This window comes from Podarcis vaucheri (genome assembly GCF_965113315.1).
Source record: "Podarcis vaucheri genome assembly, chromosome: 13".
NCBI classification, from domain to species: Eukaryota; Metazoa; Chordata; class Lepidosauria; order Squamata; family Lacertidae; genus Podarcis; species Podarcis vaucheri.
The window spans coordinates 16739648-16752237 of record NC_138751.1 but is presented as its reverse complement, the minus strand read 5'-3'; the positions used below and the strand labels follow the sequence as shown (position 1 = coordinate 16752237).

At 46.8% G+C, this 12590-nt stretch overlaps 1 protein-coding gene across 3 annotated transcripts; it reads left to right on the top strand.

Annotated features, from left to right (window-relative positions):
* The first annotated feature begins 1776 nt into the window (after window positions 1-1776).
* RUSF1 (RUS family member 1) lies at window positions 1777-12585 on the top strand. Of its 3 annotated transcripts, none has more exons than XM_082194620.1 (15): window positions 1777-1854; window positions 2877-3045; window positions 3947-4024; window positions 4331-4445; window positions 5381-5426; window positions 5985-6017; window positions 6639-6744; window positions 7455-7556; window positions 7676-7746; window positions 7987-8114; window positions 8502-8559; window positions 9192-9262; window positions 10745-10903; window positions 11649-11726; window positions 12279-12585. In XM_082194620.1, the coding sequence occupies exons 2-15, from the start codon at window positions 2896-2898 to the stop codon at window positions 12371-12373; spliced, it is 1290 nt and encodes a 429-aa protein (XP_082050746.1). In that variant the 5' UTR covers window positions 1777-1854; window positions 2877-2895; the 3' UTR covers window positions 12374-12585. The 3 variants fall into 3 exon arrangements, with proteins under 3 accessions (XP_082050746.1, XP_082050744.1, XP_082050745.1); XM_082194618.1 differs by having other exon boundaries at window positions 7930-8114; XM_082194619.1 differs by lacking the exon at window positions 1777-1854 and adding an exon at window positions 1862-2028 and having other exon boundaries at window positions 7930-8114.
* Window positions 12586-12590: the final 5 nt, after the last annotated feature.

Below are 12590 nucleotides of genomic sequence, written 5' to 3'. Positions count from 1 at the left end.
TGTATTTATTTTACAGCATTTCTGTGCTGCTTTTTTTTTTATAACTCACACAGCCCCCTCATAGAACAAGAAGAGATTAAAACAAAGTCGAGTGCTGGGGTCCTTATGAGGGCCAGGAGTTTCTGCTGAAGTCACTTGTTAGCCAAAAACACAAAGCAGCTCAGAGCTGTTGTTGCTTTTTAGATACCACAACTTTTTGGTCCCTGGAGAATCCTGTTTCTAAGATCCCATCCACAAAAACAACTTCTTATATATACAAATCTTAAATTTTCCATGTCTGTGCTAAGCAAAGTCAAACTCAGATAATGCAAAAATGAAAGTAGCTCCCAACTGTCACTTTTCTTGGATTCAAGTGTAGAGCTGGATCACTTTGGGATATTGGTTTCCCCTGTTCCTTTACCTATCCCAACCCTGCTTGCCAGAGATAATACAACCTTCAGTGACAAGAGCAAGTTGCATCTATTGAAAATACAGCTCCCCCTCTCAATATTATTCTCTGGCTGCATTTTGGTAAAAAAGACTACTTGATGTGATGTGATCTGCAAGGCAGGTACAAATCAAGTAGCTCGTTGTTTAGTTGTTTAGTCTTGTCTGACTCTTCCTGACCTCATGGACTAGAGCATGCCAGGCACTCCTGTCTTCCACTGTCTCCTGCAATTTGATCAAACTCATGTTAGTAGCTTCAAGAACACTGTCCAACGGTTATCCCCCATTGCACCTTGCTAATTCAGATGGAGATCAGCAGGTTGTATGCATAAACGTTCTCCACTTCTTTTTTTAAAAAATTAATCATTGTGGGATTTATTGCCACGGCATGGGGTGGTGATGGCTGCGGACTTAGATGGCTTTAAAAGGGATTCCATAAACTCGGAGAGATGCAGAATTCTATGGATGGTCATGACAGCAACTGCAACGATGGAGGACCACATTTCCCAGAGCTCCTTGGAACCGGGGTTGCAACTCCTCCCGTCGTTCCTGCTGGAGCCTCGGTGTTTCCGGATTGCTGGAGGTGCTTCCCGGAGGACGTGGCTGCCTATTTCGTAAAGGGGGAAACGGTTCCCTTTCGCGTGGAGTTTTCACCCCTTTGCGCCCCGTTTCTCTCCAGCTAAATCCCGCGCAGTAAAGAACTGCTGCGTCAGCTGGAAACGAGCCAGCTCCAGCCCCCCAACAGAACGGAAGGCGCCCCCTTTCTCCCCCCCCATAAAGCCCCTGTGCCTTCGGCGGCTGCATGCCAGGCAGCAATTCCACCTGCAGAGCTTTCTCCAAGTCCACGCTGGGAAAAGTTGCTGCCAAATCTGTGTACCTCTGCAAGCGTTTTAAGCAGCGATACCTTCGCGGATAAGACTTCACTTAAGAACCTGGAGATGGGGTATTCGGGGTGCGTGTAAATATGCATTTTCCAGCCTCGCAAAAAAGGCTTTTATTATTTGTTTAACAGTAGTCTTGTGCTACCGAGCGCATTAATTGCGGTATAACTTTTAATCGATATCATTTGCCAGCTGGCATCGTAAGCCTAGTCCACAAAACCTTACGCCGTAAGACATTTGTTAAAAGAGTTTTCACAACCTGCAAGATCCTGCGCCGCTGTTGCTGCTGCAACAGATTAATATGGCCACCCCTCCGGATTTTCTTTTTCTTCCCTAAGAAGCAAACACTGTACTGTATCTTAATAGCGAAGGAGGACACAGGTTAGGGAGAGGAAGAGGCACTCAATGCCACCCAAAACTACAGCCCCCATGGTCCCTTGCAACTATCCCCCAGCATCCTCTGCAGCCCTGGAGCAACCGAGACCTGCCACTTGGCGAAATAGATTTGGGTGCTGAGCGGGTGGCGCCTGGACGGCGGCTTGCAAAGGTTAGGCTGGGCTCGGGGTGGCGGTGCCATGCCAAGCCCCGGAGAGAGATCCGGGAGCCAGCAGGCATTGGCGTGCGTGCTTCTGTGAGAGCTGCCAGTCAGCAATCACTGCTGGGGAAAGCTGGCTTCCGGATGCGCCCCCCGTACATTCTTAGAGCTTAAGTGATAATATCTGTATGTATGCCCAGGAGCTAGGTGCAAAAGGGGGTTGGGTTGCCTGTGCTGAATACTTGGGGATTCCCTCTGCTTATAATGTTCTAGGATGCACACGCCTTTAAATGTGGAAGGTTTTTGTTTTGTTTTGTTTTTAAAGCAGACAAGCATCTGAAAACGACTTAGCTGGGGCTTTTGGGATAGATCAGTTGTGTCAGTAAAGTGGCAAGCTGTCTTGAGTACTTTGTGCAAGCAGTGTAATTTACTGGTTTTATTTAGCAAAATGTATATGCCGCTTGATTCTGATACGACCTTTAAGCAGTTTACAAGAAATATTAACATTATCAATAAGGCCAGTGATAAAGCAAATAACTGTAGCATTTATAATATAATTAAAATCAGCAGTAAAAGATTAGAGCACATCAATGTCTACATGTTGTCTGGTAGGCTTACCTAAACGAAAATGTTTTAAGCAGAGGCCAAAAGAGAATACTGGGAATTTCCAGGAATTTCTGGGAATTGCAACTCTGTGAGGGGAAAAGGGGTCTCCTAACTACTCTCAGGATGCTTAGCAAACTACAGTTACTAGGATTCCTTTGGGAAAGCCATGACTGTTTAACGTGGTATGCTACTACTTTAAATGTACAGTGCAGGGGGAGCCCTTATCAGAGTTTAAGGACACATCTCAGTCAGGAGAAGGCATGGCTGCCCCAGGAGAATCCCAAGGGCCAGGTAGAAAGGCTTAGAGGGCCACATCTAGTCCTTGGACCTGACGTTCTCTTGTCCTAACCTATGCATTCCTATTCACATACTCTGTTTCTCAAACGCAAAATTAACAACTGATTAATAATACTGTGTGTCCTTGACAGCTTAGGAGCTGCTTGAGATATGACCAGTTTGGGGGTTCAGCCGCTTTGTATGGAAAGTTATGGCTCTCTCAGTACTCAGCACTACCGGGCCTTGCCTGATGGGAGGCTAGACTGTATTCCAGATGGACCTCAAAATCAAGGATTCCGTTCAGTGCGGGAGATCTTCATGGTGAGAAAACAGCTTCTGTTGGTTTCTCCTGAATGTTGTATATGCGAATTATTATTATTTATTAAATTTCTCTCTCTCTCTCTGTGTGTGTATGAGAGAGAGTGTGTGTTTGTATATGGACACACACACACACAAACAAACGTCCATTGTCCCTTTGTGTTTTTGCAGTACAGATTTAGCAGAGTGGATGGAAGGACTGTTTGGTGATAGTGGTTTAGGAAGAAGATACTGGAGTGATGGGATGAAGGATGTCTTGGTGTGTATTGGTGTGTGTGTGTGTGGGGGGGGTGGGAGCAGAAAGGGATAAGTGATACCAGATGCATCATGGACGCTGCATGATTTGTGTTTCTGAAGAAGGGAAATTGGTTGGGAACAGATGTAGGAGAGAATTTGGGGGTGATGTGTTATCTGTCAGTGGGAGCGAGTGCTGCGTATTATGCCAGGTTGTGTCTTGGCAAGAAGGAGGGTAAAGAGGAAAAGAATCCCTGACTCTTAAAAGATGTTCTCAAAATGCTCAGCAAGCAAACCCTCTTCCCAGCAAACTCTGGTTATTGTGGCTCTGGGAGGGGAATAAGCATCTTGTAGCAGCTCTCAGCACCACTAATAAACTGCAGTTCCCAGGGTAGGATTCTTGGGGGAAGCCATGACAGTTAAAGGGGTATCATACCGCTTGAAACATATCGTGTGGCCGTAAGGGTGGGCATAAAAGGCAACGTATCTCTGGGACGCAAAAACAATAAAAGGGGGGCTGCTGAGTCTACAGCCACACTTCTCTTGGGATGGGGATGAGAGGGGAAACGTGTGGCAACAAGTCCGAAGTACTCCAACAGTCAAAACGGATGTGTCTCAGTGGTCGTGAATTTAGAAACAATGACAACAACTTCTATTCTCTTTCCTGCAGTTGGTCTTCCTACCCCAGGGTTATCCTGAAAGTGTGAGTTCAGACTACCTGGCCTACCAGATTTGGGACACAGTGCAGGTGAAGGCTCTATTCTCCATCCTGGTGGGGCAGGGGTGGGGGTGGTCTGCTTTTCAGTGGGGTGATTGGTTTCCAACATCCTGCTCGCCTTCTTCATTATCAGAGGCTGGAAAAAGCGAGGGCATCAGTTCTGTGGAGGGTATTTTTTTAAAGGAAGTATTTTGGCTTGGATGAAACTGTGTGGTTTGAGGCAGGATAGGATATCGAAGGCCCAAGGGAAGGTCTCAAACTGGTGGTTAAGTGGGGCAAAAACCCTCCTCTGTTCTGCCCTAACTGATCCCCTCTCTTTTCCCTGCCCCAACCCAGGCCTTTGCCAGTAGCATCACAGGGACTCTAGCCACCCAGGCTGTGCTGAAAGGGGTGGGAGTCGGGGATGAGGCTTCAACCGTCACGGCTGCCACTGTCACTTGGATCCTGAAAGGTGGGACTTGCCCTTCTGTTCATCCTCTTGCAACTTTTCCTCTTCTGATCCTTTCCCACGGTTAAAAGTAGCACGAGGTGCTTGCTTGGAACTTTAAATAAATGCTTAAAGGCAAAGGGACCCCTGACCATTAGGTCCAGTCACGGACGACTCTGGGGTTGCGGTGCTCATCTTGCTTTATTGGCCAAGGGAGCTGGCGTACAGCTTCCAGGTCATGTGGCCAGCATGACTAAGCTGCTTCTGGCGAACCAGAGCAGCGCACAGAAACACCGTTTACTTTCCCGCTGGAGCGGTACCTATTTATCCACTTGAACTTTGACGTGCTTTCGAACTGCTAGGTTGGCAGGAACAGGGACCGAGCAACGGAAGCTCACCCCGTTGCGGAGATTTGAACCGCCAACCTTCTGATCAGCAAGCCCTATGCTCTGTGGTTTAACCCACAGCGCCACCCGTGTCCCTAAAAAATAAATGCTTAGTAAGCATTTAAACAACACTTAAATTACTGGTGCCCACAAAATCAAACCCTCTTGACTGCCCCACTACATTTAGGAACGTCAGAAACAGAAGGGCTAGCCGTATAAACAGTACAACTAATGCAACAGAGCCCATGGCTGAATGTGGCCTAAGTTTCGGCAAGCGGGGGGGATGTGCCATGTAAAACTGCTCCCCCAGAGCCTTTCCCCAAATCTGTTCATCTTGATTTGAACCCAGAACCACTCAGGTTAAGGTGACCCCCTCAGCACTGTTCTCCCTTTTCCAGTTCATTCCTCATCTTGCCAGCAATACAGTCTCTGCCCCACTCCAAAAAGAAGCCCTTGTAACTTGCAGATTCAAACTGTGTGGCGAGCCAGCTTCCTGTAACCTCCAGTCTCACGTGGACCAGTTGCCCCTTTGTGGCAACCCCTGATGTCTGCTCTCTATCCCTTCTTCCTCAGATGGGACTGGGATGCTGGGGCGAATTCTCTTTGCCTGGAGTAAGGGGTGAGTCCTGCTTCCGCCCTGTGTTGTTGGTGCTAGTGGGGGGTGGGGAGGAGGAAATGTGCAAGGGGGGGGACTGTTCCTGTTTTATTTGTTCCAGTGCATTGCTGGATCAGGCCAAAGCCCCATCTAGTCCCACCCCTGTTCATGCAGTGGCCAACCAGATACCTATGGGGAACCCAAAAGGAGGACCTGAGGGCAACAAATGGTTTCCCCCCACTTGAGATTTTCTACCCCCCATGAACACAGAGACATGCTGCCTCTGGCAGCGGAGATGGAACAGAACCATCATGGCTAGAAGCCATTGCTACCCCACTTTTCCTTCAAGGTGGCACGCATGATTTTACACCCCCTGCCCCAGTTTTATCCCTACAACAATCTTATGAGGTAGGCTAGGCTGCAAGGGGGGCCTTCATGGCTGAGTGGGGGGGTCTGACCCTTGGTCTTCTGCCCAGTTCTAATCTGACATTCTGACCACCGTCTGTTTTCCGAGTTTGATCTTTAGGTGGCCCTGTCCTTCTCCTCCTTCTCACATGATCCCATTTCCTTTTTATCTACCAGAAGCAAACTGGACTGCGATGCAAAGCAATGGAGGTAAAGAGGGGTGTTTTGACCCCAACTTCATAGGTGTCCTCCTCTCTAGCTGCATGTCTAAAATTGGGTACAAATCCAGTACACCAACTGTACTTTCTGTTGGTTCATTAGCTAGGACACTTTTAGACATATGTTCCAGTTGGAAGGACAGTTTATGGCTTTACTTGAGTGCTAGTTTTGGTTTACAGGCACACATATGTGGCCATCCATAGTATGATAAGAAACAAGACCAGTAGTAGTCTTATTTGGTGCGCGTTTACTTATTAATTTCACTGATGGCTCCAACTGTTTGAAATACGTTGAAATATATGCCTCTCTCTCTGTGTGTGTACATATGTATGTATTAATATTATTGACTACTGGGGAGTACAATAAAGGCAATATGTGTTTGGGTTTATTTTATTGAGTTGAGTGATTTCAGGCCATGTTTGTAATTGTTTATATTTGTGATATAAAATGATTTTATAACACCAGTGCCACATTATTTCAGTTTGTATTGTATGGACATTTAGATTCCAGGTTGTTGGTAATTGCATTCTTGTGGGTGTTGTGTTTAGACACCTGATGGGTCAGTGTTTTCTCTTTGATTGACATTTAATACACCCCCCCAATACCTCTTAGGCTCTTTGCTGATGTCCTGAATGACATGGCCATCTTAATGGAGATCCTGGCCCCAGCATTCCCAGCATGCTTCACTCTCATTGTGTGCATCAGTGGCTTCTTCAAGGTAAAAAATAAATAAATGAGGAAGGATGGGAGTTGGGTTGGTGAGATGCTGGGATAATTGAGATGTGAAACTGGAGTGGAACTTGGCGGGTATAATGGGTGAGACATTTATTGTAAGGCATAGCTGTCAACTTTTCCCTTTTCTTGCGAGGAATCCTATTCGGAATAAGGGAATTTCCCTTTAAAAAAGGGAAACGTTGACAGCTATGATTGTAAGGTCACGTTCACACAATATGTTAAAAGGACTGTGGTGCCACTTCAAACAATCGTGGCTTCCTCCAAAGAATTCTGGGACCTGTAGTTTACCCTCACAGAACTACAATTCCCAGAGTTAACTGGGGATTGGCTGTTAAACCACCCTGGGAATTCTACTCTGGGAGGAAAATCAGGTTTTTTAAAAAAGAACTCTCCACACCCTTAACAAGCTACAGCTCCCAGAATTCTTTGGGGGAAGCTACAGTTTAACCTGGTATCATAGTGCTTTAAATGTATGGTGCAAATGTGGCCTAAGGCTTCTGTGAGCCAGTATTGGGACAAAGCTTGGTGTCCGTTTTCATCCTGATTTTCCTGATGGGTTGTGGATAGCCCGGGGGGCTGAGGAGGTCATGGTGTCATGTTCTGTCGTTTGTTTGGAGGAGTATGTAGTTGTGTCTGTGTGTGACCCACATAGTTTTCTGTTCTCCTTCCATCTCCATTTTCTCTCTGCTCCAGTGCATTGTGGGAGTTGCTGGAGGGGCCACTCGGGCAGCCCTCACCATGCACCAGGCCCGGCGGGACAACATGGCCGATGTTTCGGCCAAAGATGGAAGCCAGGTGAGAGTGCTAGGGGGCGTGGATGGAATGAGGCATGCGTTGGCCAACTCTTGTTAGGGCCGTGCAAGGCCTGAGGCCTACCATTTGCCTTCTGGTGACGTCCTCTCTCGCTTACCCAGGAGACCCTGGTGAACCTAGCTGGCCTCTTCTTCAGTCTTCTCCTCATTCCTCTTGTAGCAGACAATCTGCGGTGAGTGGAAGGATGCTGCCTCTCTCTCTCTCTGCGTGGCAGGTAGGGAGGTGGGCTGTGGAAGAGTCAGGTTTTACAAGGATAGAAGGAATGGAAGTGTTTGGCAGGGGCCACTGAGGGACAGAAGAAGGTCCTTTCTTAGGTGAGTCTTTTCTCTGATTTGTCTGCTTCCTTTCCCTTCAGCCTCACTTATTCCCTCTATGGCCTCTTCACTGCCTTGCATCTCTACGCCAATTATAGGGCGGTACGATCCGTCTGCATGGAGACCCTCAACCGTGCCCGGCTCCGCCTGGTCTTGCGGCATTTTTTGCAGCAGGGTAAAGTGCTGGGACCTGCTCTTGCCAACCCTCAGGAGCCTCTGGTGCCAGGTAAGGAGCCTCTGGTGCCAGGGGGAAGGAGGAGTGGAGCTTTGGCCATGCTCATGCCATCCGTCTCCTCTTCTTCCCTCCCACCCCATCCTTTCGTGGGAGAGGGAGACCATGGAACTGACAGTCACATTATGTCCCAGGTCAGAGATGGGGAGCCAAGTGCAGCCCCCCAGGTCTCTCTCGCTCAGCTCTCCTGAGTGATACCTCCAGTTGTAAATGAGAGCCATAGTCTAAACATCTGAAGGGTACAAGGTCAGGGAAGGTTTTGCCAGCATGTCTGTCACAGTGGTGACCTACCTTGGTTTCGTCAACACGGTGGGGCTTCAGCAAAAGGCCCTCAGGATTGCATCCTTAAAAACCCGGCGGTTTTTCACCCCCCATGCCTAGGGTTTCAGCAGGAGCTCAGGATGAACCTTGGGACACCACTCCACACTGTGGCCTCCAGGTGAGTAAGAACTATCAGGTGCCCCTTTAACCCTCCATTCTCTGGAAGATAATTTGTTCCTAAGCTTGCCGTTTCTTGGTGAAGTTTTTCAACCCACCTATAACTAAAAATGTCCAAGTGCATGGCATTAAAATGATGAAAACAATAGCAATAACAATCGAATAAGATTTCCTAGAAAACTGGTTTAAAAACAAAAGAAGTACATATCATGAATAAAACTGAGCAGTGTACAGAACAGAGAATTAAACATGTAAGAGTCCAGGACAGGTTTGGATAAGCGGACTTTTGAAAGTGTCACAAAATCCTTGAGGAGAAGGCATTCCAGAGGGTGGGAGGCGATCACTTCCGCATTGTTGCCAAGTGACAGTGTGTAAATATAACCTGGAAAAGGTGTCTATAGGAATTTTAAAAGTAATGTAATTAAATTTTTAAAAGTAAAAAAACCTCCATGCATTTATTTTACTGAAAGGCAGGCTTCTAGATGCAGCCTGTGGTCCCAGGGCCTAAACTTGTTCTTCCTGGGTGCAGAGGAGTCCCAGAGGTTTGTCTTTCAGATTGAATTTCCCATCCTGGCCACAGTGCACCTGCATCACTTTTTGGCATTCATGAATTTCTCTTCCAACTCCAACCAGAGTTGCAGATTTCCAGAAAGCCCTTGAAGGGAACGCCACAAATCACTTAATCTTCTTCAACCGAGCAGCAGGTGGGTCGGTGAGAAAGTTGCATATATGAAGTGTCTGGTTATTAAGAGTGCAATACTAATCTTGTCTACTCTGTTGAATTCAGTGGGGCTTACTCCCAAGTAAAGGGGGTTAGGATTGCAGCCTAAGGCATGAGTGAAGTTTCCTAGCAATGTGGCATGAAAAAGAGAGAGGTTGCAAATGAGTTTGGGTTGTTGTTTTTTAATTTCATACATATATCCTTTTTGCATCACATTTTTTATTTTGTATCCCCCCCTAATTACTAGATTGTTGTATTTTGATTACAGTCTGCCACAGAGCATATATTAATGTAGAAAGGTGGGGTGTAAACTGGAGTAGCAGAAGCAATAACAATAGAGATGGATATTTCAAGGAGCAGCTAAGTTTGGACCATGAATTAAACTTACCTGTTTTTTAAATTGGTCCTGAATTCCCAATCCCAGTTGACGACTTCACTCTCTGCCAGAGTAAAGGCTGGTCTGGATGCAACCTCTGGCGGCAGATTTGGGGTCCTAGTAGAAAGGTGTGTCAGCATGTGAGAATACTGAGCACCATCTTGGCTGTGAGTCCTGGAAAACCTGCTGCCTGCCTTACAGGCCTTACAGGACTGACTCCAGCTACAAAAACTGCTGAACACACTCTTAGGCTGTGATATTGCTTAAGTTGGGTTTTTTTTGGTAAGTTAATGGTACTGATTTCTGCATCTTTATTTTTAGATCTTATTATTTATGTGGAAATTGTTTCAACTTGGTTGTGTACTTTTTATATGTTTTATTTATTGTTTATTACTTTTGTTAGGGACACAGGTGGCGCTGTGGGTAAAACCCAGTGCCTAGGACTTGCCGATCGCATGGTCGGCGGTTTGAATCCCTGTGGCGGGGTGAGCTCCCATCTTCGGTCCCAGCTCCTGCCCACCTAGCAGTTCGAAAGCACCCCTAAGTGCAAGTAGATAAATAGGTACCGCTTTCTAGTGGGAAGGTAAATGGCGTTTCCGTGTGCTGTGCTGGTGCTGCCTCGCCAGAGCAGCTTCGTCATGCTTGCCACATGACCCGGAAGTGTCTCCGGACAGCGCTGGCCCCCGCCTCTTAAGTGAGATGGGCGCACAACCCTAGAGTCGGACACGACTGGCCCGTACGGGCAGGGGTACCTTTACCTTTACCTTACTTTTGTTAGGTTTGCAATGGTGTAAATCTCGTCACGTTGTAGGCCACCTTGAGCACAGTTTTAACCAGTGCTCCCCCCTAAAAAAACATTTAGGGATACTCTCATTTTGACTCAAGAAAATCACCATTTGATAGTTCAAATAAGGAAAAATAAATACAGTAAATGGACAGAAGTACAAAGATTCACAAAACGTTTAGGGGTATGTGTACCCCTGTGCCGCCCCAGCCCCCCGAGAAAACACTGGTTTTAAGTATGGAAAGGCGGCATACAAATAAAACGATGACGCTGACCTTGCCCCACCTCTCTCCCTCCATCCCCAGGGACTGTCTCCATTCTCCTACACCGACTGGCAGGCAGCGTGGATGTAATTAAAGCCTGCACTCACGCCTTCCTCCTGGAAGTCCTGCTGTACCAAGATGTGGCAATGTCTGCCTTGGGGGAAGAGTCTCTCCTGAATCTGCAGTGTAGGCTTCGTGAAGGTGATGAACCAGGAGGGAAGGGGAGTGGGGAGCAGCTACAGCTCAGTGGGGTGGGGCACACAGCTTTCCCCTTCAATTTCTGGCATCTCCACTTCTAAGACGGGTGAAGAATCTTACCCTCTTACCTGTGGAGAGTGGCAGGTGGGCCCAGAGCCAAAAGTGGGCGGGACATCCTTCTTGTGTCTCTTTTTCCACGGCCCACTTTCTCACCCCCCCCCCATTTCTGCCCTTTGGGCCACCTGCGTGAAATCAGGTTGAGGACTGTGTGAAATCAGGCAGAGGGGTACGTGATGGTGTAGTGTAGTGGTTAGAGTGCTGGACCTGGGGGAGCTACTTTGACTGGGCTACTTTGGGTCAGTAGGGTTGTGGATGAGGATGAACTGAGGCGGAGGAGAACCTCGTACACCACCACATTCTTCTTGGAAGAAAGCGGGGCGGGGAGATAGAAATGTATTAATAAAACAAAATTGAAACAGCTGTCCATCCGAGGCTTAAAGGATATGACTTAAAGGGTTGGGAAGGTGATCTTTCTCTCTGACATTTTTAGAGAGAGATTTCCCCCTTCCTATTGGGCTGCTCTTTGATAGTTTATTTTATTTGCATTTATAGCCCACCGTATACTTAGAGTATACTTAGAGTTCAAGTGTGAACAATGTACCCATTTTAATATGCTCTTTTCTTGGTGTAGCTCTGCCCAGGGAGGATGCTCTGATTTCCTTCTTTTTTTCTTTTTTGGATCATTCAGAACCTGAGAATAAGGACAGCACTGCGATTTCTGAAACACATCAGCTGTTGGACAAAATATTTCCCAAATTCCTGGCAGGTATGGTGGGGTCGTGATATAGATGCTGACCTTTACTTTAAAAAATAATAATTCTGAATGCAGCACTGAGCAAAGCTACATTTCCACGACCAGTGTAAGTTATGAAAATTAGGTAAGTTATGAAAATATAATAGATTTGCATCTAGCTGCTTGTTTAGCTGTACATAATAATAAGATTAGTATAATAGTATATTAATTAGATCTGGGGAAAGGGAATCACTCCTGTTAGAGCCTCTGCTCAGCTCCTTTCAGAACTTTTATCAGGCTTTGCCCATCACAGATTTTCAACTTAATCCAAAGGAGTGGAAACTTGCTTTCCTTTAAAAAGACTGCAGAAGTTTTTATGATTTCTCACGCTGTTTCTGCTTGCAAGAATCCTCCCCTCCCCCCCCCTGAAAAACCATTCAGTCCTGCTTATATTTCACCCTTCTGCATTATCCTGTATCAGAGAGGTAGGAGCAGGAAAGTGTAGGTCGAGAATTAATTGAATGTATAGCTACAGCTAAACAAAACTCCCTTCCTTTCACTTTGGACCCACCTGTCTCTTCCAAGGATTGACAGCAGCAGGATGGGTAACAGACCGGAACCTTCTGGGCCCTGATGAGTGGCGCATGGATTGGACCATCCCTGAAAAGAAAACCCTTTAACTCCAAGAGACGTTTAACATGGCGACTTGCTAAAGCCTTGGAAAGAGTGGATGGCAGAGGTGCTGTCTCTGCCTCACGTGGGGTTGTCAGAGTTTTTAATGCCAAAATGGAGGGGAGCGCAGGGTACCTGATGTTGGGATATGAGTGCTCACCAGCTGCTCACCCTGGTTTTTTGAGGGTGAGAGGGAAACACAAAAATAAACCCTTTTTTTATAAA